General features: G+C 41.0%; 1 protein-coding gene across 1 annotated transcript; it reads right to left on the reverse strand.

Moving 5' to 3' along the window:
• Positions 1 to 1,944: 1,944 nt before the first annotated feature.
• Positions 1,945 to 19,080, reverse strand: si:ch211-107n13.1 (uncharacterized protein LOC798535 homolog). The gene is given in 4 exon segments (XM_038710840.1): positions 1,945 to 4,250; positions 4,253 to 4,408; positions 4,411 to 5,397; positions 18,924 to 19,080. Coding segments are annotated over 3 exon segments (1,347 nt in total). The 5' UTR covers positions 4,694 to 5,397; positions 18,924 to 19,080; the 3' UTR covers positions 1,945 to 3,342.
• Between the last annotated feature and the right edge of the window lie 8,343 nt (positions 19,081 to 27,423).

Consider the following 27,423-nt stretch of genomic DNA (forward strand, 5'->3'; position numbering starts at 1 on the left):
AGTAGCATTGTGTAGTTCCCACGACTTGCCTGGCAACAAACAGCCAATTTTTGTTTTTTTACATTTTTTGTAAGCTATTTATTAAATAAACAAGATATAAATAGTGAGCTTTAGAGGGGCTGGTAGGTGGGTTTTGTTACCTTCGGACAGAGCCAGGCTAGCTGTTTCCCACTAGCTGTTTTCAGTTTCTGTGCAATGCTAAGCTAACTGGCTGCTGGCTACAGAACTTTTTATGCTACAGACATGAGAGTCAGCCAGGATTAACTTGAAGACTTGAAACAGGGTGAAACAGCTAGTCTTTCTCCAATCTGCCTTTCAATGTCAGGCTCTAATTAACAAGTTATGGCTTGTTTGTTTAATCTGTACACAAACAGAAATATAAATATGACATGTTGTGTTTCTACAGGGAGTTACATGCTGTAACGATTCTTGGTGAACAGTGGCTGGGCTGGTAGGCTAGCTGTTTACCTGCTACCAGTATACTTTGTGAAGTGGTGCTAATTTTATAATCCAACTTTCAGCAAGAAAGAGAATAAAAACATTTCCCCAAATTGTTTACTTTTCTTGAAGCAAGTCAGTCACCAATTTACTGACAATGGAACATTTCCAACAAATGTCACCTGATATATTCACTTTAAGATTCCAGCTCTGACTTCCAGTTTAGGGAGACTTGTCAGCATAAAATAAAATGCTTGTAGTTTTTCCCACCCTTGAGATTTGAATACATTGTACGATGGCGCAAGTGGAAACAAAAGCTGACTCAGGTCTACATAGCATCAGGCCACACAGCCCTCCTTGTCTACAAACACAACCTGCTGCAACTCACTTCAACATACTATGCAGGGAATGCTAAAAGGATTAGCGCCTAGCCACTTGAGATAATGTGAAAAATGAGACGTGATGTGGTGGAGGGAGGAAACAAAGAGTCAAGGACGAGACACAACACTGACTCAGTCGACCATTACCCTCTTAAGATTAGAGAACGACTCAGTCACAGCCTTTTCTGTATGCTATATTGAATTTAAGGTAATATGAATTAAATATTTAGTAAATATTGACTGGATTTTCTGGAATAGAAAATGTTACAAGAAATTATTTATGCAGATAAAAGGTATCTTTGTCTGCTATGTGCGCTATTTGTATAAGAATCTTATCTCCATCTTATTTCAGGTTTTCATTTAATGTGTTTTATTATAATGTTTGTTTTTGATGTAGCAATTCCCTTAATCAAAACAAATGTCTCCTGTGGAAGACAATAAACTTTAACCTTAAAATCACCCAAAAACACAACAAAGACAACAAATAAATTCACACAAGTAGTAGTTCTTTCTTTGTGTTTATTTGCTGTGTACATCATACACAAATCTCTTTGGAATAAAACTTAAATCTCTAATATATATCAAATAAAAAGAGATTTTATGTTTGATTTTATGGAGCCACTTTGTAAACATGCAACCAAATGATTTTCAACAGGCAGTTATAAAACCTAAAATGTCCAAGTTGAAGGGGTTTCAGGAGTGTGCCATGCAGATGATAAATACAGAAAAAAACATATCGAAAGATGCAGAAGACGTAAGTGTGTTCATTTATCACATGTACAAATATAACATGCCCAGAATGCCTCTAAGTCTAACCTCTGCATACCTCTGCAGACCCCTAGTTCATATTTCAGAGGCGTCCTCTAGGACAAGCAATGGAAATGACCTTTCATGGAGATAAAGTGAGAAACATTGAAGGATGGATGAAGTGAGGTAGGATCCTGGGTTATCAGAAAAAGGAGGGCGGCTTCAGCCTCCCCTGCTTGTTTTGATGGGAAACAGGCTGTCTGAAGCCAGCTGGGAAGGTTAAACGTCTATAAACTGCCAGATGGTAAAAGTGACAACCTAAAACATATTGCAGCAAGGGTTTGACAACTTGAGCTCCTTTATTTTTGGAGGTAATATATCATTTGAACATGCTTCATTTTTCAACTTCTTTGGTGAGATTTTCCAGTTTTGCTCTTTTTTCCCCTCTCTTCTGTATTCTCCATTTATCATCTCTGCAACTCTATAGCTTACACAGATGTGAGTACTGAACACATGAACGATTAGCTGGGGTAATCAATGAATGTGTCATAAGTGATTATTGGAAAGTGTAAGAATTCTGTGTGAGAATTGAACCTCTTTAGGGTTTGGAAAATGAATGAAAATGCTGAAAATTACTGGCCATGCATGGCTTTTTGTCTTCTATGATGCAGGTGTTCCTTTGAATGCAGCTCAGTGTTTAACGTTATATGAGATGAATCTCTGTACAGAGTAAAAGCAACATCCCTATCTTTCATTTCCTCTCTCTCTGTCCAGTTCAGTGCATTAACAACCCCACAGGGGTGCTTCGCATGTTTGTTCCAACGCCTGCGTTTAAGGAGTAAAAAAAAGCAACACACAAACTAAACTGGGACAGATCGAATGAGGTACTCATGGTTCACTTCACACTCACACAACAGTTTTCCAGTTTAGAAAAAACTTAGCTTAGTGGTTTTCCATTTCAATTTAGTCATTAAGGGAGAGTGTCGGTGTCAAGGACACTAAACTGTGTCCACTGTGTCATGACTAACATACAGTAAACATATGTGCCTTGTGAGGGGTCACAGGGGCTGAATTCAGATCAGTCTGAATCCAGTTCAGTCAATAACTAAAAAGAAGCTACAAATAGAGAGGACAGCAATGTATACTTTACAGCCACACACACACACACACACACACACACACACACACACACACACACACACACACACACACACACACACACACACACACACACATACACTGATAACAATACAATTTGCTGGGAGAAAAAGTTTCAATACTTCTATAGGATCTATAAATACAATATAGCAATTTGACAGGAGATAACTAGTAGCAATTGTTGTCCTCTCATTTGAAGAAACAGCTTCTTTTAATCATGTGCCATGGAATGCTAACTCTACGTGCCCAATACAAAACCTAAGTTGACTGTCAATGACACTCTTTCAAAAATTAAATGAAAAATCACATTGCTGCTTGTGACTCAAATTACAACCAAGTCCTATTTTTTCGTTCTATGATGCATTGCATCAATGCTGCTACCTCATCACAGCCCATTCTGAATGTTATTTTTTGAAAATCAATTGAATGTCACTCATGATTTAAATCTTTGACTTTTGGTTTATAGTGCAAATTTCTGCACAAAGAGTAAAGTTGCTGCAGAACCAAATTTTACACCAGGCGATTTCACTGATTAGTTCCTTCCTGGTTTACTGTTTTATCAGAAAAGACACAACCTTCAGACTCTACACTCCGTGGCACATGATTCCTTGTCCATGTATTAAACAGTAGACTCTTTGGGTCCCTCTCGAGCAGCGTTCTTACACCCGTAAAGCCACTTGATGACACGTGCGTTTCTCTCAATGATTGACACACCAGTGGGAAGCTGCTCAGCCAGCTCCTCCTGAAATAGCCCGTCTCCTGAGTGCCGGGAGAACTCACTGGGCTCTGAGCCACCACAGCCGTCCCCACTTACACTGCGGAGGGCCAGTGAGAGTGTGTCTATGGAGCTGGCACCAGAGAGGAAATTGTCTCGACCCAGACGCTCTATCATGTCTATGTCCAGCCCACAGAAGTCAAAGAAATGCTCATGCTCTGATAACACTACTGAGCAGCGCAGACGCAGGTCTGACTTGGAGCGTTGCAACTCCCCAAACCGCCTTCTGGGTGCTGGTAGTGGTGACGCCCGTTTCCACGGGTCATTCTCGTCATCATGCTTACTTGAGTGGTTGCCATTGGTCATACCATTTTTAATTCCATCACTGGTACCATTTGTAAATCCATTCTTAGTCCGTTCAAGTGTACAGCTAAACCCGGGGCTGGGGATTGACCCTGGGCTGCGTTCTTGATCTGTTTTACTTGACCTCCTGCTCCCTGGTCCACCATCCATAATGTCTTTGTCATTGGTCCAAGACATGCGGGAGTCTCCATCCCGTGATGGCGCTTTCTCTTCACCAATCACCATCTTCTGGATTCCTCCACTACTCTTATCCCTCATGGAGCCCTGGAAGAGGCGCCGGACAAAACTGTAGCCCTTCACTTCCATGTTATTGTTCTCTCCCACTGCTGCATCACTGGGGCTCTTGCACTCTTTCTTCTGCCTGTAAATGACAAGGGAGTCCGGCCTCAGCATGCGTTTGCCTGTACTTCTTCTGAGTACAGGGGCACTGTGTGGTGCTACCAAAGTCTTATTCCTGGAGTCCTGGGGTTGGGCGGCATGACATTGTTCACATTGCTCCTGTTATGCGCCTCAATGTCAACAGAAGTCCGTCGGTTCTCCTTTCTGGAGTCATCATTCTCATTTTCATCTCTTGAGGTGAAGGAGCCAGACAGTGTAGAGAAGGGGTGTTGGATGAACACCGTGGGGAAAGATGAGGTGTCAGGCTGCCTGGGATGGCAAAAGCTCGCCGAGGCTGTGGTGGTGGTGTAGCACAGGGGACCAGTACAGGCTCCTGTTTGGTGTTGATCACCTGCTGGCTCTTGACATATTTGGCTTTGTCAGCCTCAAGCCTCTCCACAGCGCTGATTGAGCGGCCGTGGCCTCCGCCATCTATCTGCCTGCGCAGGTAGTCTGGACCCTTGTTGAGGAGCCTTAAAGGTGATGGGGATCCAATGGGTGTTAGGGGCTTCATGTTGATTCACTGAGCTGGGAAAGACATCAAAACTGCAAATGACTGACAGCTTCCAGTGTCCCCCAGAGACAGTTGGCCCTGTGAAAATTTCAAACCAAGTGAGAGTGTTTGTAAAAGTATTTAAGTGTAGAAAATGGTGGCAGCTCTCATTCCTGTACACACAGCTCTCGACTCTTCCTTGAGGTGTAATAGATTGGTAGCAATTCAGGAGACCACAGAATCCAAGTCGGTTGGTGTAACGTTTTTTATAGATAGCTTACAGTCTGTTTGTTGGGCAATTTTAGAGCCCAGACAAATTGTTATCTCTATCCAGTATTTACACAGGCATTTGGATAGGCAGGCCGGGCAGAGGGAAGTCCTTTTTTTTTGTCAGCCAAGAGCACTCCCAAATGAGACACTGCCTGCCCACAGCACAGCAGAAATAGCAGGCAGGGTTACTTTTTCTTCTCTCTTTCTGTCTCCCGACAACACCCTTCACTGTTGATCTTTTCAGTGATGGCTGCCTGGTTAAATTAGATATAATGGCCTCAAATATTTGCTTTGTGCAGGTTGTCTGAGGGACATTGGGTCAAGACTTTTATTGTTTGGCGCCCGTCATGGTCGAGGTGACCTGAGGGTGGCCGGCACCGAGGCACTTGGTTCATTGACAGACAGACGGGGCAGATGCAGATCTTGTCCTTGTCCTCACCTCACCTGCATGGATCCTGGGAGAGACAGAGAGAAAGAGTTTTAGTTGGAATGGTTATTCTCCAGGGCAAGCAACAGAGACCAGATGGCAGGACGGACGGTGGTCCCTAAAGCTTAGCTCAGATTGGGCTTATTTAAAGCTGGAGGGAGTTACATGTTTGAAGCAGGCAGCAATGCAGAGCTGACACATGTAAGCATTTTACGACCCTCTACCTTACCCATTAAACACAATAAGCATTTTACTTTTAGATATGTAGCTGACACTACTTTCTAAGTGAGTAAAGGTAAGGGTTCAACTATGGTTACCATGTTGCTGCAGAACCAGTCAGAAGCAGAAGAAGGACAAACTACAAAATGTTTTTCCTTTGTCACTGAACGTGGTTCATAAATTTTAACACATGATGTCATGATGATGATATCATATATATGAATTATCACATTTGAGTAATGTTTCCCCATCCATGCATTCTTAATCTTTTATAACTGATTTGTGTCTGTCCTTCAGTCATTTAGGTATATTTTTTGATTTGACAGATGTCTGTTGTCCAGACAGTATTGCAGCATCCTGTAAGTGTTGGATGCAACAATGTCTGTTGTCCAGGCGCATGATGACATGTCTGCCTCCATCAGTTTTCAGCGCAGGAAGTTTGTTTGGGCCAATTGTTTCAGGTTTGCTTTAATAGAAATAGTGGCAAATAACATCCTGTATGACTGATCACAGAGGAAACCTGGCAATCAGAAAAAAGTTGGGCGATTATTTTGTAGTTGTAAAAGGACAGCAATTTAAATTTAAATTAATGTTGTATAATCAACTTCTTTGTTTTCTATGATGTAGCACTGCTACAAAGCGCCAATTCTTGTCTGTCACAAGTAACTCAAGGGGCAGAAATCTGTCAGTGTAGCTGAACACTTACAGTTTTAAACAAATATCTCTACTGAAAACTAGACTGAGATTGTTGCCATTTAAACACCCTAAAGTGCTGCTTAAATAACCCAATATACCTCTGACGTAACTATTTCATAAGCACAGTTAAACAGTTTGCTCTCCAAATTAACAAGCCTCTAAAAAGTTAAAAGACACATTAAACCAAACATAAGGCATGACTCTGTGAAATGCATTGCCACATTTTGTATTATCATGCGTTCTATGAAGCTTTCATGCTATGTGAGTTTTGGGAGGGGAGGTCAGGGAAGGAGGCAGCACGTGTCTATTACAGGATAGACTCTGCCCAAGGGTTATTTATAGCATGAAAATACCCCAGTGCCGTTATCATGTCTCTATGTGTGCATGTGCATGTGGTCATGGGTATATTTGTGTATCTGCTCTAGTTTTGCTCCTGAGCTTATAAGCATGTGTGTAATAAGCATGCGAGGTAATAAGCATAGTTGGGCTGCAGATGATAAAGCCTTTCTCTTATTCTGCACATTTTCCATGTCCTCAAAAAGAAGCAGCAAGTTTGCCACGTGCAAACTGGGAAGACAAAGAACATATCTTTTGAACATGAAGTTGTTATAAATACCCAGAGGCACAGGTGGAGTCTGTTTTATATTCACCCCCCTTTAAAATGTCCATCTGGAGAGATAAATGCTCCTTGTGCCGTGCTAGACAGCAGGAGGGTGTTATATTGTTGTGCTTATTATTCCCACAGGTCTGCCTCAAGTGTTATCAAATGCTATTTTAACTTTTCTTTCACATGAGGTAAAACAATGAACAACCTCCTTTGGCAGGAAAAAGGATCCATGTCTCATCCTTTAAGACAAACCATATGACACCGCTGATAGTGGAAAACACAACAAAACACTTAACCCCTGGTTTTCCATCTTATCTAATGCATTTTTGATTTTCAAGACAGTAAATAATAGTGTGACAGAATTACAAAATGACAAAGGTCATGAGCCACATTCAAACCTAAGACAACATGACTGTAAGCACTTTGGCCCACTGACATTCAAATAAAGCGACTTGAAAGTAAAACAAAAAATGTTGCTCTCTGAAGGGAAAATAACTCTTTTAGTCTCATATTCAGACTTATTTTCATATTTTCGTAGACCAGCAAATTACCCGCAGTGGGTTTATAGAGATTCATTTGTTAAAAATATTTATCAAAATTCATCATTGGAAGAGTTGAATGTTTCATTTATCAGCATATTCCTTTTATTTGGCTTACAAAATAAGCCCATTTACTGATAATATTAATAACAAAACTATCCAGAATAATTCCTAAAATTATCTCAATTATACTAAATACTAAACTACTATTCATACATTAGAAGATGACATATCACGTTCACGTAACCATCAACCTGTATCAGTCTCCTCACAGAGAAGCTCTAGCATGTCTAATGGCATGCCACTATAAATTCACTGAGGAAGGGGGTTAACAGCCAGCTAGTTGTTTTTTCCAGATGTCGGTCTGCCAGAGCTCGGGAAAGTCTGCCAATGTTTAGGTAGAGTTCCGGGAAAAATGTCTTGCAACAGGTGAAAGGGAAAGAAAGGGCTTGGACGGGGAATAAAACAAGAAATATGGGTAGAAAATGAGGAGGAAGTGGGAAAAGGGGTTACGGTGTGTTGGCTGGGGTATTTATTAAACAACTTCCTTCCATAACAATCTCTTCTCCATCTGAGTCCAAAATGATAATTCTATTGAAGCATTGAAGGGGATTATCACCACAGGAGCCTAAACAAAGTCATTAATCCTGATGTTGGCTTTCCATTGAGGGGGATGGGGTAAAGTATGCAAAATTATATGAAGAATACGAAGGCAATATAGCAACTGTTAATCCCTACTGACCCACCAGGTATAACTTTGAAATCCACAACAATATGGGCAATATCTGTATTTTTCCTACTTCTAATGTATTTCATTGGTTCTACTCTTCAGGGCAGTGTGCATTCATTGAATCGGACATTACGAGCTTGAAGGAAACCAGCCACTTTCAGAGGTTAGCTCTTGCTCCAAGTGTTATCTCGGACAACAAATGACTAAATCTGAGTCACACTGCTAACTGACAGTTGTTTGGGACACAACGTCTTAACGAGAAATGATGCTAAATATAGACAACGACTGAATTCTTCTGAACATAAAGTTAATGTAAATTTGCATGACAAATAGGTAATGTGAAAACACACACACACACACACAGAGTGAGTGGGATTTGCTGGATACAATAGCCACTATTAGGACCATTGACCACAATGCCAAAGTAGTACCCAGCACCTTCTCCTGTGATCTCAAGGTTTGTGAGAAGCGTAAGATGACTAGAGAATCTTTCCTGTGTTACATGACCTCCTTCTTCTCTCACTATAGGTTGTCATTAACCTCTAAACCCTTCCCTTCTTTCTCAGTGCTTCTTAATGCTACCTAACCTTGTGTCTTTCATTCCCCTGCATTCTCCTGCACTCCTTCCCACTCTTCATCTCTCTACATGTATATGCCACAGGGCCTCCCTACCCTCTCATTTTCCTCCCTTCTCTATCACTCTCTTCCTGTATACACCCTGTGTATCTGCCCTCTCTATTTCTCTTTGAAACTCTGTCTCTCTCCTGCTCTATTTACTGCATACTCTCTGTATCTGAGAGCAATCTTCAAAAGGTTTTGTCATGCTTGGGACAACATACATTGTGTTACTTTTGCAAAGAAGGGGCCTTATTTATGAGAATGGATTTTGTTCATATATTGACAATGTATTTTTACAATGTAAGTATTAACCAATATTTTTATATGGCACAGTGGGACAGGATGAGCCAAGGGGTTGCAAGAGGTCACAATAGGATTAACAAAATTTTTCAGCCAGAGAGTTTCAGCCATTATGGACTCTGAAACTATTCAAATGAAACGATCTGAGAAGGGAAAAATCACACATTGGTTAAAGTGGTCACAGTTCAGAGACTCAAGCAAACCACAATCAGGAACCAGTGGTCTAGAATCTTATTGATCTTTCAAAAGAAACATCCTGTCATACACAAAAAAATTTAAATGTGTTTGTTTTCATTTTTACCACCAGTGATCTGAGTATGTCAACATTTGTTTTCTTCTGTTTTCCCTATCAAGCTGTGAATCCAGAAAACATGGGCAACAGTGTTAAGGGTACAATATGCCTTATACAAACTAGCTTGTACAAAGTGTTGTCGGAACACGTCACCAAGGAAAAACTGTTACCTCTTTTGAAAATCCAATGAACAGTGGGGCAAAAAGCAGGCCATCGCAGAGAAGGGTGAGACATGCTAACATATACTTTTAGACAGTCTCTCCTCAATAGCATTCATGCTGTTACATTTGGTTGTACACACGACCAATGATGGAAGTAGGTGTGGGAAGAGATGAAGTATAACTACATATTATAATATATATTTCACAGCTTTACATATGTAAGGCTTGTTACGGGACGTGCGCAATATCAGTCTCTGGCTTTTGTAAATAACAGATTGAAAAACATGACCTGAAATGTCTGACTTGAAATGTCAAACATCTCGTTCAAAAGCGATCTATCGGACATGCAATGCAAAAGATATCACCAAAATCCAAACATGAAAAAACTCTAGGATTAATTCAGCACACTAAGCATGTGACCCTTCTCTTGCATCTCTCTTCTCTTCTTTAATAAAACTCCTGTCTGTCTGTCTGCCCTTTTCCTTCCTTTCCTCCCTCCCCCGTGTCCTCTCTGTGAAGCGGATGGCCCAGCCTGCAGGGGAGGCTTAACCAGGCACCCCCATGCAGCTAAAGAGGAACCAGATGTTTTGTGTCATGGTACACTAAGATGCACGGACAGCCCTGACAGAGACCTGTCATGGGAAGGGACCATGTACTTAAATTTTTCTTTTAATCAACAGCATTATTTGTTTGGGCTACTTGCATTTGACCCTTTGAGAACACAAAGCAGGTCAGGTTTAAGTTTTGTAATCTATTATATTGTCACATACACATATTTGACAGTGAAAAATGCAGTTCTGCTTATTTTTCGGATGTGAAAGTGGTTCCCCAGAAAAAAAAACACAAAAGATCTAGGAAGTGTTTGTTTGCTTCAAAACAACCCACAGAAGAATAACTGGCTCTGATCAGAAGGTTAAAGGAAGTTCTACTGTGACTTATGTATCCAGTGAGGTAAACATAAGATAAGAGGTCAATAAATTCACAAGGACCAACTTTGAAGCTGCTAGGAAATGAATTCAGCACGCTTTCCTGTCAAATTAATCTCTGGACAGTTGAGAGGCATCTGCTGCCGACAAGGAACCAACTGACCATCTCTTACGTCTTTCCTCTCTTTCTCTGTTGTCTTGCATTTCTCACTTTCTTTATATTAACATCTGGCATCTTACTTAAGTATGACACAGACTAACGATCACCACTAAAGGACTGAAATGTCTGAATGTTCAAACGTTAACTAAAGCTCATTCAAAGATGCCTATATGTCATGACGAAGCATCTGTGCACATCGATTCTCTACAGTGTGAGTATGAAGCGCCTAAATGGCCACTAATGAGCCAAGATTCATGACTCTGTCCAGTTCAGTCATTAACCAACAAAACAGACACAGACTAAAAGAAGTCTGTTAAGGGGTAGGGCAAAGAAAAAGAGGTGTCTTTTTCTATTATCCAAACAAAGAGGCATACCGGCCTTTCTTTGCATTATTAATGGACCACAACAATGCTCCTCCTCCAGGTCTACAGATAAGTCTTGACCTGGTTGCGCTGCCTCATTAGCAGGGAGTGAAAAGGGACAAATAACACCACGGTGGCAATAAAATGTAAGAGATGGTGCCAAGGGACACATACGCTACTGTCCCTTCAAAAACAAAGCCTGGTAGGCAATTGTAAATCCAATCATCATTGTAAGGGCTTGAGCGCCATTTGCCGCTTGATCTACAGTTACAGGCTTTCACCCTATTCATGTGGAGCAGCAGTAGGCCACCTGGGATGACTTAAGGGACCCCCGACCTGAATAGACCTCCTCCCAAACCATAAAATGGACAAGATGGGCTCTTAACTCACTTCTACTGCTCTTTTGTCATTCAAAACAAGTCATAGCTGAGACAGCTGAGCTCTGGAGCCACAAAACAAAGACACCAGACCTGTGCAGACTTTCAGATGACAGTGATAAGACATGTGCCACTCAAGAACATGCTGGGTAAATGTGCAAGTACACTAATAAGATTATTAGCTGGTTTGTAAAATTAGCCGAAATCCTTTTGGCTAACTGTTGAAGATATTTTTTTTAAGTCTAAACGTCTACAAAAGGCAGAAAGCACATTCTACTCACAATAATCAAAAAACATTCTAAACATTACAGCTAATTAGCTTGTAAATCAGCCAACAAGCTAATTGGCTTATTAGCCAACTAGCTTCTAAGTATGTCAGGCCACTTGGCTAACAAGCTGACTAACAATTAGCTAATAAATCTGTTAGCTGATTTGTAAAATTCTGCTTCATCATTTAAAAAAATGTAATTGCTTTTGACACTAAATAAAACTTCTATTCACAATAACCAAACCCTTTCAAACACATCTACTAATTGACCTAATTAGCTTATTAGCCAACTGGCTGGTAAACTGGCAAATAATGAGCTAATTAACTCTCTTTTATTATTCATACCATACCAATAAAATAATAAACATCTGTAGTTACAATGTAGTGTCTATCTGGTAACATGTGATAGGCAATTATTTTTATACTATAAATCATTTCACAAGCTTAATCGACATATAATAGTTATTAATTGGCTATATTCCACCAAGTTAGTTAAAACACATTATCACCATGAGATCTGAGAGTGACTCTTTCAAACATGTGATATAGTCAACCTATAACAGCCATATACTGTACCAACACTGTAACACCCATGCAGTGCTAACGCAGATAACATCTGCTGAGATAACATGTTCTCATTTATTCTTGCTTTTATCAACAGACTGGACAAGCTAAGGGCACCGGACGAGTGCTGTTACTGTTGATGATTAAACAGCTCTGACGTCTAAAGTTATATGAGTCACTATTTACTTTTTCATCTACAATTTTTAGTAAAAAACAAACAAACTTTGCCTTTGTAAGTCTGGACTTAAACTGCCAAAATCTGACCATAATTTTTTTGAATACGTATCTTAAATTTTAGATTTATATTATGAGAATAATGAGAAGACTATCATTATCATGGGAATTCCAATTTCAGCTTTAAGTTTCAGCTAAGATGGTCTCTACACCAGGTACTCTGTGCAAGGAAACCTAACAATCCACACTGTAGCACAGAGACACCTGAACCTGCCTCCCACTCAAGGAATGTTAAGCCCAGCTGCGATGCCTCACTGTCAATGAGTGAACTATTGATGGGTGAACTTATGCACTTACAAGGAGATGATGCATACCTGGATCCTCATATAGGAACTGTACAGAAAATGGATTATCAAAGCCAAACACCCAGATAAAGCAGCCAAACATCCAGAAAGACACTGGTGGGAGAGAACTTGTATGTGTACATTTATGTGTGCAGTGGAGCTAGACCTTTTGTTGATTGGTTGATTAAGTTCGTTGTGTAGAGAATGAATGATTTGTCAATAAACTATTGAATAAAGGACAAAATGTTTGGAGCTCTCTCTCTATGGAATGCACTCATCTGTGGAGCATGAATCTATTAAACAAAAAAAAAAGTGCTCACTCTGCGAATATGACAAAAAGTTTTATACCACTCCGGGGCCCATACTAAATTCATATTAATGTCTCTTCTGGCTGAGCATGCCTGACAACCCACACATATAAATTTGATGCAAAAATAATGTTTTGATAGAGCTTGCTCAAACCAAAGAAAATCAACCAGCAACTATTTTAAGATAAAGGGCCAAAAATTCACAGGTTCTGACTGATTAACTTGTGTGCACAAAAAACATAGCATCTTACAAGACTTCAGGGGCTTTGTACTATTCAGATCATTCAAAGGAGCAATTTCTGTAAACGTGTATGAGGGTCAGGAAATGTTCTCCTTTCTTAACCCCAGCTTGTCATTTAACCTGCAATTCCAACAGTGGTCCCTAGGCCAAAAACTGCCTATAGTGCTGTTGCTTTGGCTTGATAAAACACAATACTGTTAAAGCAATTAGAGTTTTGCAGTTTTGATTGTTCATTTCTTTAGTGCATTGAGTGCAGCCAGCAGGTGCAGTATGTCATGAATGTTTGCGTGTGAGAAGACACTAAGAGAGTGAGAGAGGGGTGTGCAGGAGAAAGTTGAGTTTGTATACCAAAAGTCCAGATCTGGGCTACATCAAGTAGACAACCCAGCTCTGGACAGTATTGTTCGGTAAATTATAACCATCATTGCTGTTCCCCCCCACATGCCAGCCTGGTTTATGTGACCAGCAGTACAAACCGCGGTGACCTACTGTGTGTGCAGCACAGCCCTGGACTGGGAATGCACTTTACAACTCAGGGTAACACAGATCTCTCCCCAAAAAAGCCTGTCCTGAGGCTGTTTATACAGTACAGTGCATAGGCAAATATCTGGGCACATCCCTCAACCTCCAGAGTCTTAAATTATGAAGGCCTGTTTCTACACTGTGAACCCTCATTAAGCTCTCAGCTGGTGAGAATGCTCTGAAAGACAGCTCTGTGTGGCAAGCTGCCAGATGTTTTATTTCACCAAGTCGGCACATTTTTCACTCTGCCAGGCATATGTCAGCAAAGTGATAAAAGATGATTCAGTAGATGATGCCTCTTAGACTTGCAAAGAGCAACTAAAATGTCATAACATGGTTAGTGGTGTTAAATCATACACCTGTATATCTCCATTCGACCTGACGGAAACGTCTAAAAAACATAGAATAAAAAAACACTCTACAGTGATGGACAGAAGAGGTACACATACAAAGTGAGGGTGGAATCCATTATTTCTAGGTTTTGTTTTAAGATTAAGAATGATGAATGAAATTAATTAAAATCTGGACTCAAGATAGGAGATTTGGGTGCTACTCTATACTTAGAAAGGAGGGGTCACATGTGAGCAGAAAAATACAGCTCACAGAAAGACTAAAAAGAAAGAAAATTAGTGGAACATCTGTGTAACTCCACCCTCTTTTCACAGAGACTCACCAGGGTGCCAAAAGGACATTCAGACAACATTTGCAGAATTATTGTAAACACATGTTGCCGATGTTCGCAGTAAGAGCTTGTGAGGACTTGTGACAAGGCTGTTTGGTGTTGGATAGAGCTTAAAGGTGCTCCAGCTGTGCTGGGTCCCCAAACACTGGGTCATCTGTGACTCAGGATGGGCTTGTGTGCCAAGTATTAAAGCTCCTAAAAACCTTCTGTATTTCTCTATAAGAATAAATACCAATGACGAAATAAATAACACTCAAGTTAAAGCTTGGAAAAAAACACCCTTAGTTTAAAAAACTCTAGCTAATCTTCTTAATCAGGAATGTGTAGGTGAGGTTTGATTGACAGAGCTGAAAACACAAGCAATGAAACCTACAGATGTCATCATGCTTTGATTCAAATGGTGCTGAATCCCGTTTGGTGCAGAAATAGAAATGTCTTTTTTTGAGTCCTGTCAACTTCAAACCAGTGAGAAACGCAAGGACAAAAACAGAAATACAGAAATCTCTTGTGTAAAATAACTAAAAGGTTGGCAAAACAAAAATGCATGTTCAAGTAAAAAGCTGATTTTCAGACTTCTCCCAAAACATCCAGACTAAAAGAAATGAATCACAAAAAGTCTCTCACACAAAGACCTTCGAATGAGATCTTCTGTTTTTCCTCGCTGCCATCTACGCTTAGCTGTTAACCTCCGTTGAACCTGCCAGCTGTCCTCTCTCATTACCCATCGACCGACCTCCTTCCCACAAACAACACCCCGAGTGCCACGGAAAGAGACCCCACCGTTCGTCACTCGTCCCTTCCTCTCCTCCCTTGCTCCTGTCAGAATCAGAAACATCTGGAGGAGCCGGAAGAATTCGTGGAGCTGCATCGACGGCCCCCTCCTGTGTCGAAGGGAATGTCCAGACCTGTGTCATCTGCCTCATGGTTGAGCGGACACAGTGCGGCACGGCTGAGTGTGATGGGATGTGGCAGAGCTGCAGAGGCGCTCGGTCGGACTGTGAACAATTACGGGGATGTGGGAGCAACGGAGAGAAGGGCTGCTCTCACAGCTGTCACCCACACACAGGGGACTGTCAGGAGATGGAGATCTGTCAGATCATGTTTCATGATTTTGTTGCCCACCATTAATTATGGATTGAGTTATGAGCCCATGGAGAAGTGAGTGATGCAAGAGCAGACACCGACTTCAGGCCTGACGAAATGGCTAGACCGATTATGATAATGGTCATATCAGTTCAAAAGGTGGATACAAACATTTGGCGCAAATTTGGATTTCTGCTAGCAAGTTAAAAGATATTCAAAGACATCTGAAGACACTCAAGAGCAGCAACATAAATCTTAAAAGATAAGCCAGAAAGTAGGGTTCACTCCAAAAAGCTACATACTTGGACTCATCCATTTTGAAAAATCTGTCTTTGCTCATCAAATTATCACTTTAGATAATAGGATTCCACACTCTGGTGTTTACAAAACAGAAGAAATACTAAATGGTAGGTTTTACTTCTCGTTTCAGCCAACAGTACTTTTTAGGAGTGCATGTTTATTTACCATAAGGTGCCTGACTGAGTATGTTGTTTTCCCGCTGGAAGATGTGACGTTTTTGACAGGTTCTTCCTCTTTTTCAAACACTTCTTCCTGAAAACATTTGGCCAGGAAGTTCCCAGAGACCATTGGCACAATGGCCCAAACTATGTGACGAGGAGCAATAAAGCTAAATTATAAGCCTGACAGTTTGAGTGTTTGAAGTCTCACACTTTTGTGAACGTCTAAAACCAGCTGCTGTTTAGCAACACACACACACACACTCCTTTAACACAGTGCCAGGGGGAAGATGATGTCATTAGCAGGGTACATTTTCCCCTCTAATTAGAAACTCGAGCTTCCCGCCATAACTTGGGGGTCTTAAAATGAAGCCATGCAACAAAACAAGGATTAAACAGAACAAGTGTTTGACGTGCCTCTTAATAGAAAATGTATTATCACAAAGTCTTAAAAGGGCTCTGCAGGAAAGCAAAACCATGCCTCAATGTGACTGTGGTGCAGCTTGAAGTGATGAGAAACACATAAGTTTGTGAACTAAAATCATGAAAAATCCTGCAGCTTCTGCTCGATCGCTGCATTCAGCACTGATGTGGCTCAAACGAATAAGATTATACACTTGTAGAGCCTCAAAAAACAGCGTCAAGTATAAACCAAAAGAGGGAGAAAATTGGAAAATAAAACACTAAGAAAAAATCCTGGTGTACTATTACATCCCAGTTTATTGTCTCAAAAGTCACAAAATCAATGTGATTCTGCAGGCTTTCTGAAGTGTTGCACCATCAACACAATCATCATCAATGTCCTGCTGGTACTACGAGGCGAGCAGGAAGGCAAAGACCCAAATTACATTTCATTTAGTCATGTTAATGATGTCAGGCCTCCTGTCAACACCCCAGACGGAGACTGCAGCGAGCAGCTCTACGCTGGGTGCCCCTGGGCTCTCTGCTCTGTTACGGGAGGAAGCATTCTCGTCTGCTCCGCTGGGATCAGCATCCAACACAGATGCAGCCGTATTTCAGCTGGAAAAATTAGCGCACTGCCACATGAATTTGGAGAGAAAAAAGGAGACTGTTTACGAGTCGTCTGCTTGACACTGTAATTTTGCAGGTAGGTATTCAGTCGGAGAGATGTTAGTATCCTGCGTTTAAACATGAACAATATGAAGGATTGATGGTGTTTATGACCTATGACTCACTGTTGCTTTCAGGCAGGGATGCATGCCAGGTCAGATTTGTGGGCTTAAACTTTCAAGAAAAACAAAAGTTGAATCAAGGAAAAGTAGACCTGAATCTACCTCCTAACAATTCCTTATGCCATGCATACACCACATTCATTTTACCAAGTTCCTTGAGGGGGATTACACCCAAAACTATGACAAAAGCAATGTGTTTATCTTGTATTAGTTCATCTTTTTAAGCCAACATTTTGTCAGTCACATTGACTCTGAAAGACCACCCCCCCTCTGGAAAGCTTCCTCACTGCCAGTTCATGATCTGCATCAAGAAAAGCATGAATTAAACCTCCTGCTGCTGCACGCCGGCCAAACCAACACTCACCTATGAATCTCAGGGTGAATGTGTTTATAAGGTATGTGTGGTCTGTTTAGTCTAGCTAAAAAAGTTTGTTTATGCTTCTGACCCCGCACTGATCAAGCCAACTCAGGACGCATGAGCTTTAAACATATGAATAGAGAGTTAGGGGAGCGATTGGGTCAAGGTGAAGTTGACCCTAGGGGTACATGATTGTCTCCTTGGAGGACACAGTCTTACCAGTCTTTTAAGTTTTAGAGTGAGTGTGTTGCAGTATGACCCCTCAGGTCTCCAACTTACTTTTGTTCTTTTGTAAGTTCTCAGGTAACACTGGCTTTATAATGAGTATGCTTGTTTTAATTCGCATAGCTGACTACAAAACGGAACATGTATTTGTCATGAATTAACTGACTGGTAGGAAAATGCTTAATTTAGTTCAAGCTTACAAAATGTTTCTTCCCTGATTAGATGTTTGGAAGCCAGAGCCTCATTTGTGCCGTTCCCCTGATTTCATCCAGATGTAAATAGTGTAGAGCAGAGTTAGGAAGGGATAAACCTGGTGCCTCAGGTCAACTGTATCTGCTTTAATCAGGGCTCAGTGGTCAGTCATCTCTCTCCCTCTCACCCCCTCCATACCATGCAGCTATTACTGACTGGACTTCAAGGCTGAGATAAACCAGAGAGCCTACATATAGGTTTACATGGCAGATGATGAATTGCTGTACTAAGTTCTCAAAAACTGTTTGGGGTTGACACATAAGCTTGGTCTGTTGTTTATGGATTATCCACCTACAAAAAGCTTGACATTCATCCCTCACAGACATACTGCCATACATCGGCCATAAACACACCATAAAGATCTCAGTCGTGACTCTAAAGAATATAAACTCAAGTAATCACGCAGTAAAATTTAAAATGTCAGACACGTGTACTCTTCTTTGGTGTACATATTTATCCAATTTAGGATTTAACTCATATTTAATAATAGTGATTTTATACCATGTAGCCTACCATTGGATCAATGACCAGTGAGTGCCACAGCTATTCTGTGCCACATAGTGTGCCACATATGGTCTTTTTTCAGTTACGAGGCTTTTGTTTTTTGTCCAGCAGTAGCTACAAAAATAATCCAGCTGTAAATATGATTCAGTTAATGCCTGATCAGCCCATGCCAGTCTTTCTCGTGTAAAGCTGTAAAACAACGCTGCCACATGTTAAAAACAGAACGAGAAGTCAAAATAACACTACTCGCAAAATCACCGCTCGTCTGAATCCATTCATTCCCGAATCGAACATGATCGGTACCCGGAAAACTTCACAAAATAAATCAATCTCGACTCACACATCTGCTTATAACGAAACCATTAAAAAATACAGTCAGCTCCTTGCTCACCTGTTTCGCTCAGTTTATCCACTCTGGTTGTTTTTCAAATCCTGGTAAAGGTGTGGAGATCCTCCCTGTGACAGACGGTCTGCTTCACCGTGGCGCTGCGCTCTGCGCTCTGCGCGGACAGCTGGCACACTGAAGGGACCGCTGCATGGCAGCAGCGCGATAAAGAGGGACTCCCGACCTCCCTACAGCGGAGGGGGAAGGGGCGAGGGGGGGCAGGTATGAGGCCGTGTAAATTGACTCCTGTGTAGCATGCAGGGAGCTGAGTGGAGCCGTAAGGGGGTCTGTGGATTAGGGCAAGAGTACAGTGTCAAATTTAACATAATAAGTTATTTAGCTTCATAAACATTATAGTATCCGCTATGTGTGAATGAAATAGGACATAGAGTACATGTTTTTTTATTAAAATGTAAGAAATACCTATTAATCCTTTGTAGAATTTGGGGTTTCTGTGTTGCTATATCCTTTAATTCGCCTATAGGGGTAGGCTACAGTTGGGGGAGGGTGTTCACTGGTACCGCTTATTTTCTGGGAGAAAACAAGAACGACTGAAGCAAACTTTAGAGGATGCCTGTAAGTGGTAGCTAGCCTTCTGAAAAGTTTACTTGCACTGAAAACAGTCTACAGCTCTGCTATCAGCTTTGTGAGGCTATTCTTAGGCACGGTGATGCAATGCAATGATTTGCTTTCACCAAACTAGCCTACAGCTGGTACAAGTATTTGATCAGAAACCAAAGTATTAGACAGATTGTGTCAACAAACTGGCAGTTTTAACTTCACTAATTGTTGACATATTAGAAACAAATGTGCTCTCAGTGTGTTAATACAGGTCTTGTGTGATGAGCAATGCCAACAACCAATAAGATGTGCTGAGATTGACATGTGACATGGGATGTGTATCTGACAATGAAGTTTTCTCCTGAAGTGAGAGTTCTGGCACAAGCACTGATGCCCCACCGTGCTTTATTCCTCCGTCATTATTTATAGCTTAGCAATTGGTGTGCAGGCCAGAATCGTTGACAACTCACACTAGTGTTATTTTTTATTTTATTTTCGAATTGATTATTAAATGAATTAGTTGCTATGCTTACTGAGTAGTTTATTCATTGGTTGTAGCTTGTTAACTAATTAGTTAATCCAGTGTATTGATTGATTGACTGCGCTTTAATCAGTATTGTTCTCCTGCTGCTGATTAATGAATCTTAACAGTGCACTTCACACATTATCTTAGATGACTTAGGTTTATCACACATGATGTGAGCAGCTTTACACCCTTTGTTGTTGATAAAGTCACATTTGATGCAGTTTGATTAAATGTTTGTTTATTTATTTATATATTCCTTTTCCCAAGCCTCGTAGTCCATTCACATGATTTATTTTGATGTGAGTTTTGTGATGTTTTTATTTCTTGTCCTCTACTTATTGTAGTCTTTCTGAATGAAAATGATTTAATAATTAGCTTTGGGGAATTCTCGATGAAATAACACCATAATGTCACCGTGCTGTTGTTCTCAGTACGTGATTGAAAGCACAGAATAAACAGCATATTTTGCAGTAGTATGTTGCTTGTTTTTCAACAGTATCCTCTCTCCTTCTGTGTTTTCTCTGCTCACCCTCCTCCCTTCATCCCCACACAGCTCAGCACGACTGGCTCAGAGAGGTCGGGAGAGAAAGGCTGAGATAAAGGAGTGATCCACACATTTCACACACACCTGTTTCTCATTCCCAAGCTCATCACTCTTGACATGGAAGACAGCCGATTGAGGAAGCACAGCGCACACAGAGCCACTGGAAATATTTTACCGAGAATATAAACACGCTCCAAAGCAACGACATGCTAAGGCTCACATGATACATACATAGTGCAGACATCATACACACACATGCACTCTTTTCCTCCTGCCATGACCCTGACGAACATTTCACACTTAACTGGCCAAACCTACTCCTGTGAAGCAGCTCTGTAGTTCACAGGAAAAGTGTCTAGATGGGAAGTTTGAAAATAGCAAGCATGCTCAGCAAAGCTTGAAAGAATACAGGTTTTAGAAAATAGATCAATGCACTCCTGTATTATGGCATTTCTCAAAATAGAAGTTTCCTGTTTCTGGAGAACTGAGAAGGCAGTCACGCTACATTTGGGGCACCTCCAGACTGGAGCCGTGCCTGTCCTCTGCCACATCTGGGTGAGGAAACACAATCTGCTGATCCCGTTCCCTGACCTCTGCCCTCACAGCCACGACTCAAGGAAGCCACACTTCCTGCTGAGCACTGTGTGCGAGGTGGCAAGCGACCTCAACCTCGTTTGACGCCATATTTGCCCGCCGGAGGACACTTCCTGTGTAGATAGTTCTGTCTCTCTCTGCTGCTATGTGGGTCAATGTAGCAGGAGGCTAATTCCTAGCATGATACCTGGTGCCAGTCAGCTGTTTAAGACCCTGTTAACTCGTGGGGTGATAATCCTGTAAAAGCTGTGAAAGATCACGTACTGAGAGGGTGAGGGAGACAACAGGGTTACACGCAGCATCCAAAAGGATCTGCAGTGTTTTAACTTATGAGATATTAGACTGGGTAAACATGCTGTAAAGAAAAGTCAATAATAACTGGAAAAGATAGCACTTTTGCAGTGTACATCAACCTTTTTTCAGGGCAAGTCTCTCTCAGTTCACATTTAAGAATGATATTTGTTAAAATGTTAATATCCTTTTCACGTGACTCACAAAAGCAGTTTATGACATATGGTATTAAGCAACAGAAGTTAACAACACTCCTCATGTATGTAGTCTGGCAAGAGATTGATGGGCAGAGCTGTGGCCATTTAAAATACTTTTTACATCTTCTTTTTGAAATAGCTCAGCATTTTCCATAAGCCTTCTTTAAAGCGGTTTCCTCAGGGACGAGGCTGAAGGCCCCTCCATGCAGCTCCTGTTTACAAATGTTATCTAACACCAGGGAATTGGATACCCACAAAAAATCAGGGAAATGTTAGAAGTGGGGTTGTCAGAGTTTTCATGTACTTGATGTCTTTCCATGATGGCTGGGCATCTTTCCAAAAAAATGACAGGTATGTATGCTTTAATCTCTAAATAATCTTTTTTTTTTTTGTTAATATGGATATTTCCCCGGTCTTTCTGTGTGGAGTTTGCATGTTCTCCCCGTGTCCGCGTGGGTTCTCTCCGGGTGCTCCGGCTTCCCACCATCCAAAGACATGCAGCCTAGGTTAATTGGTGTCTTCAAAATTGTCCTTAGGTGTGAATGTGAGTGTGAGTGGTTGTCTGTCTATGTGTGGCCCTGCGATGGACTGACAACCTGTCCAGGGTGTACCCCGCCTTTCACCCGATGTCAGCTGGGATTGGCTCCAGCCCCCCGCGACCCTGTACGCAGGATAAGCGGTCGACGATGGATGGATGGATGGATGGATGGATGGATGGATGGATATTTCCATTTAGGGACTAGGGGCTACAGGGTAGAACACACATGCACACATACATTTCCACATGTATATTAATAAGGATCGTCAACAGGAAATGTTTGAATTCTCTTGTACTATCTTTGTGAGGACTAATTTGAGATTTAGATATTGAGACTATTCCGAGCATGTTTGAGGGGTCAATACTTAATTTGAGAGCTATTTTAAGTGCAATGTGTAATTCCTGGTCACATGATCCATATTGGGGGCAGTATTGTGCAAGAACTGCATGTTTTACTAAATGCAGTGATGACACTGTTCAGGATTGTGTACAGTTAGACATGTGCAATAAACTTTGTCCAATGTCCTCAAAAATTGAATAGCTTTCAGTCTTGCCTCATCTCATAACAGTAATACTGTAATGTAAGTAATATAAGTGTTTACAATATAGTGAACCAATCAACATCAGTCTACTACTATGTCCATAATCTCATCAGTTATATAAAAAAGCGGGGCAAGAATAATCACATTTCTACCAAACTGCTGAGTCAATCAAAATAACACTGCTAATCTTCAAATGTGGCATCGGCCAATAGTGTAGCTTGCTTAGCTCAATTTCACCAAGATAGTAACAAGAAAACAGCCACATTCAGATTTCAGCATCAAACCGCATCTCATTACTCAGCTTTAGAGCTGTCTCCACAGTCTCTGTCTCCTCCGCTGCGTTATTTACATTTGTTTTGCTTCTTTTTATATCTCTTCTTTTCTTTGCCATCCTTTTGGTTCTATAACACTAACCGGGGGGCTGTAAGTTTCTTTCCTACCTTTGTAAGGCTCTTTGGTGTTGTGGTCAAGTTGCACGTTTGCACCATATAGACCCTGGTTTAAATCTCCATTTGGTGTCAGAAGTGGGATGACTTGTTTGAGGGGTTTGTGAGGGCCTGTGTGTGTGAATTGGAAAAATATATTTGAGCTGATTTTAAATATTTATCTTCAGTAGGAACCAGTGGGCATGGGGCCACAAATGATGAAGGCAGAAAGCAATTGTTGGTTTTGGTCTTTTCATGAGATTTGTTAAATAAGAAAAACATAGAATATCACAACACTGATCACTTGACTCACAGATAGTCTAGTCAAATTGTCCTCACTTTCAACAGATTCAAATTGGTCATCACAAAAGAGCACAGACACACACACACACACACATTCACACAAACACAAGCTTGAGGATTAATGACACTTCAAAGAGAGGAAGCTGTACTGTGGCCAGCTTCTTGCCCCAGTCCATCTTGGACCATTTGTTGGCATTTCTCTGTAGCTGATGACGGCCTTGTGAGCCATGTGGTGGCTATTGGGAAACACAGGGGTAATCGTCCCAGGTACCCTTTTATGTAGTAGCACTGTGCAGGTGAACTTTGACAATAAGGGGCCTGGGGTATTTAACTTGTTGTGGTATCGACTGCCTCAAACTTGACGGAATGAAAAATGCTTCTTGGGTTTTATTGTGAATGGAGTGAAAAGAGGAGGGTAATTATTTTTTCCTGTATAGGCATCGTTGTCTCTCCCGGGCACAATTTTTCCTTGTTTGTGTAAAGTGTAATTTGCTTTGAAGTTATTCTAACTGGCTAAGAATCTCCAGGGAGTGTCACCTATTTATGAAGTCACAGAGAAGAGGAAGTTAAGTGGATATTTCTCCTTACAAGGACTCTGACACTTTGGCACAGCTACCAAATCACTTGGTTAAAGCTGCACTATTTTTTTTTTTGATATTAATAATGGATCAGATGACTATGTGTAATGTGATGAATCCTGTAGATGAACCCAAAGAGAAATATCACCCAACTGCTGTTTTATTCTCAACTCTTTGGGGTATTATAACATCTTTCAGCTGATTGTTTTGGTTTTACTGCCCGCAATTTTACTGTTTTGGTTCACTCGAAAAACAAACTCTAAAAACCCACAGTACGCCACAAGCCCAGTACCAAATGGCAGGCAGACACAGTTAGCTGGTAAACATAATGACTCAGCTAAAGAGCCACATATTTCCTTTAAGGGTTGGAGACCAAAACAGAGCTAAAAGGAGCATGACTGCTGGACATAAATTCACCAAGTGGCCAGAAACACGACTCTAAATAAATATGTTGCTAATGTTGCTCTGTGTCTGCTGGATGTATAAATAGACAGCTGTTTGCTAACACAGTTGTTAGTGTTGTGTTTACAGCTTGTTCCCCTGTGGCCAAAAGAAAAAAACATAAATACAGGGAAAGCTCATGGTTTTTGGTTAGATATTTAAAAAAAGTTAATACATGCTGTCTCGTGCTTGAGTCAGCATTGACCTATATTAATACCTAACCAAGATCTTTCCTGGACTTTCTCTAACTTTTATCAAGTGCTTTGAGTTGCCTCAAAATAACCATAAATGTGATCCACGCAGCATTAAATGTCTTACGAAATAAATGTGCAAATGCAAGTATAAGTACATAATTCCTAGGAGACAGTTGACTCCAATACATGTGGATACTACAAGATCTCCCACATTGATCTGTTAAAGCCCAGACCTGTTGGTTTACCTAAACATGCTCACACAGGTGTGTCTACCTCCATTTATTTTGCCCTTTGTGCTGACCTTTACCCCTCTCATCACTAAACTCCTGCCAGTGACGGCGCCTTTTGTTTTCATTTTAAATCTGTTGGAGGAACAGCATGCCCCTACATTGTTTTCTTAATCAAAAAAGAAGAAGGAAAAAGAAACAAAAAAAGGGAGAAAGATGTTCGCAAAGTCCTAAATATGTCAGAGTTGTTGACCCAGCGCCACAGTTGCTTGGATGTATGAAGCATTGTTTTATTTTAGCTGCAACATGCCACAGCTCTGATTGATGCCTGCATTGCTGTTGAATCCAGGCAAGATGTGAAATGCTGTGTTGTGGATCGGAGCCATCTGCTGGCATGTCTCTGGAGGCTTACAGCTCTTATTGTTTCATGAAGAAAACATAATATGATGGGCATCCAAAGTGTATGATGACAATGGCAGGAATGCTGTGTGTGTAATATTTTCTAATATTAAAGATCAATATTTGTGTGAGAACAGAGAAAAGATCTCATCACATCAGGAGACATTCTCTGGGTATTTCATCTTGGCTCAGGGATTCATATCCTTTGGCAGAACATCTTTCCTGTGGTGAAACAATACCAGACGTTGAAGAGAAGGAGCTGGCATTATGAAATGCACACTGCAGCCAGACTTAGAGGTCAGTCAGCCAAGAGGTCTCCACATAATCGACCCAAACCAACACATTCAGGCTTTCTATGAAAACAAACACTGGAAAGTAGGGGATTAGTTTTTGTATGTGGTTCAGTGTCTGTCAGCTGGATGGCTGGAGAGGTTGTCATGTCTAGATGGCAGCTCTGCCACCTGCAATAATAATGAACACTGTAAACATCGGGCTGTTTGTTGGAACAAGACAAAAATGAGGAGGTTGTGATTTTAGTGTAAGAACCCTTCTATGTATGCTGGCTTGATATTAAAGTGATATGCCACCCAAAGTCCAACATTTGAGAAATACAAATACTCACCTCATGTAGGCTTGAAAGATGGCTTTAAAAAGTTTTTTTGTGTTTTGATCCATCACAAACAACAGCAGCTGTGGTCAGTTTAAACTTTCAGCCAGATAAAACACAGAACAGATACGTGAATGTGAAACATATTATGGATTCCAAGTTGTTTTCACTAGTCAAGGCAAGTCATTTTTATTCACATAGGCTGGCATAAAATCACAACCTTGCCTTAAAGGGTTTTACAATCTTACAAATTTACAAACAAGACCCTTGTTTTAACACATAAAAAATATCAAAAAGCTCAGAAAAAGTGAGATAAATAGATTTTTTGGAAAAGTCTTTGTTTTGCCAAAATCTGTGTGACATAGAGGGACTATATTTAGCCACAGTTGACTGATATCTAGAGTTTATGCTACAGGAGTGAGAGGTTTGTATGGATTTTAGATATTTTTTTCCCGTTGTGAAACTTTGTCATTAATTGAATAAGATACTAATTCCAGCTAAAGAGAGATTAAGTACAAACACTTAAACATCTCATAAATTAGTATGGGTGTTGGCTTTTGATTGCATCTGAATTTTCATGCCATATTTTCTCATCTAATGATCTCGCTGTCAATGGAACTGGGACAGCACATTTTTTACCTTGCAATTCACATTTCTCACTTTTCAGGCTATAGACTATTGGAAAGATCATGTGTTTTTCCCATTTCGCTTGTTGTTGGAAGATACTCAGACTGTAATGGAGGATTAATCTGGACAGTCAGCGCTTACTGGAAGCTAAAGACTTCAAAGGTCTTGATCATAGCCTGCCCATGCACTCCAAAAGAATCTGTCAAACAGCTGGCACAGAACAGATGTGGCTCTCCATACAGGCCAAACGCCTCAGTCTGCAAAACTTACAACTTTCCACTCAAATCTATAAACCTGGGCCTATTCTACATCTACACCACCCATTAGCATCCTTAAGGAGCGCTCTACATCCTACAGGCCACTTCCGCCTGAACTTTACCCCTACAGCAGAGGGACCAGGTGAAATCAAAATGGTTTCCACATGTATTCTGGTTGCCTGGTGATGTATGGCTATGTATGCTAGCTAATGAGCTACGCCAAGCATTATACGGTCATCTGGGAGAGATGGTTTGCAGATTGAGCCTAAATCCCACAGTTAGCGAACAAGCTAAACAAAGCCTCATCTAAGGAGAGTCAGGCCTCAACAGCTTTTCCTGTTGTAATTCACCCTTGGATGAAGTTGACTGAAAGAGGATGTTGTCCGTCTCTCTGTGGTCCAATGGTTTTCTCTGATTTATCCGCATCCCTTTCAGGAAGACAAAATTCTCATCACTTGTCCTGTGGCAGAGGTGTTGAGCAGGTTAAGTAGCCCTGTGACAGGCCCTATTGTCCCCTCAGGGATGGAAGTTCAGCCTTCCTTTCTGCTTGTCCCTCAACAGGAGACACAGACCTTTTACCAGGTTGGTGTCCCCACCTGTGGGAACATGCATGGGTTCACATTTACCTCGTGTAGCTTTTTGAACAGCAGGGTGG

The sequence above is a fragment of the Micropterus salmoides genome, unplaced genomic scaffold, assembly GCF_014851395.1.
Source record: "Micropterus salmoides isolate LMB-PRFRI ecotype aquatic unplaced genomic scaffold, ASM1485139v1 Ms_hic_scaffold_11, whole genome shotgun sequence".
Lineage (NCBI taxonomy): Eukaryota > Metazoa > Chordata > Actinopteri > Centrarchiformes > Centrarchidae > Micropterus > Micropterus salmoides.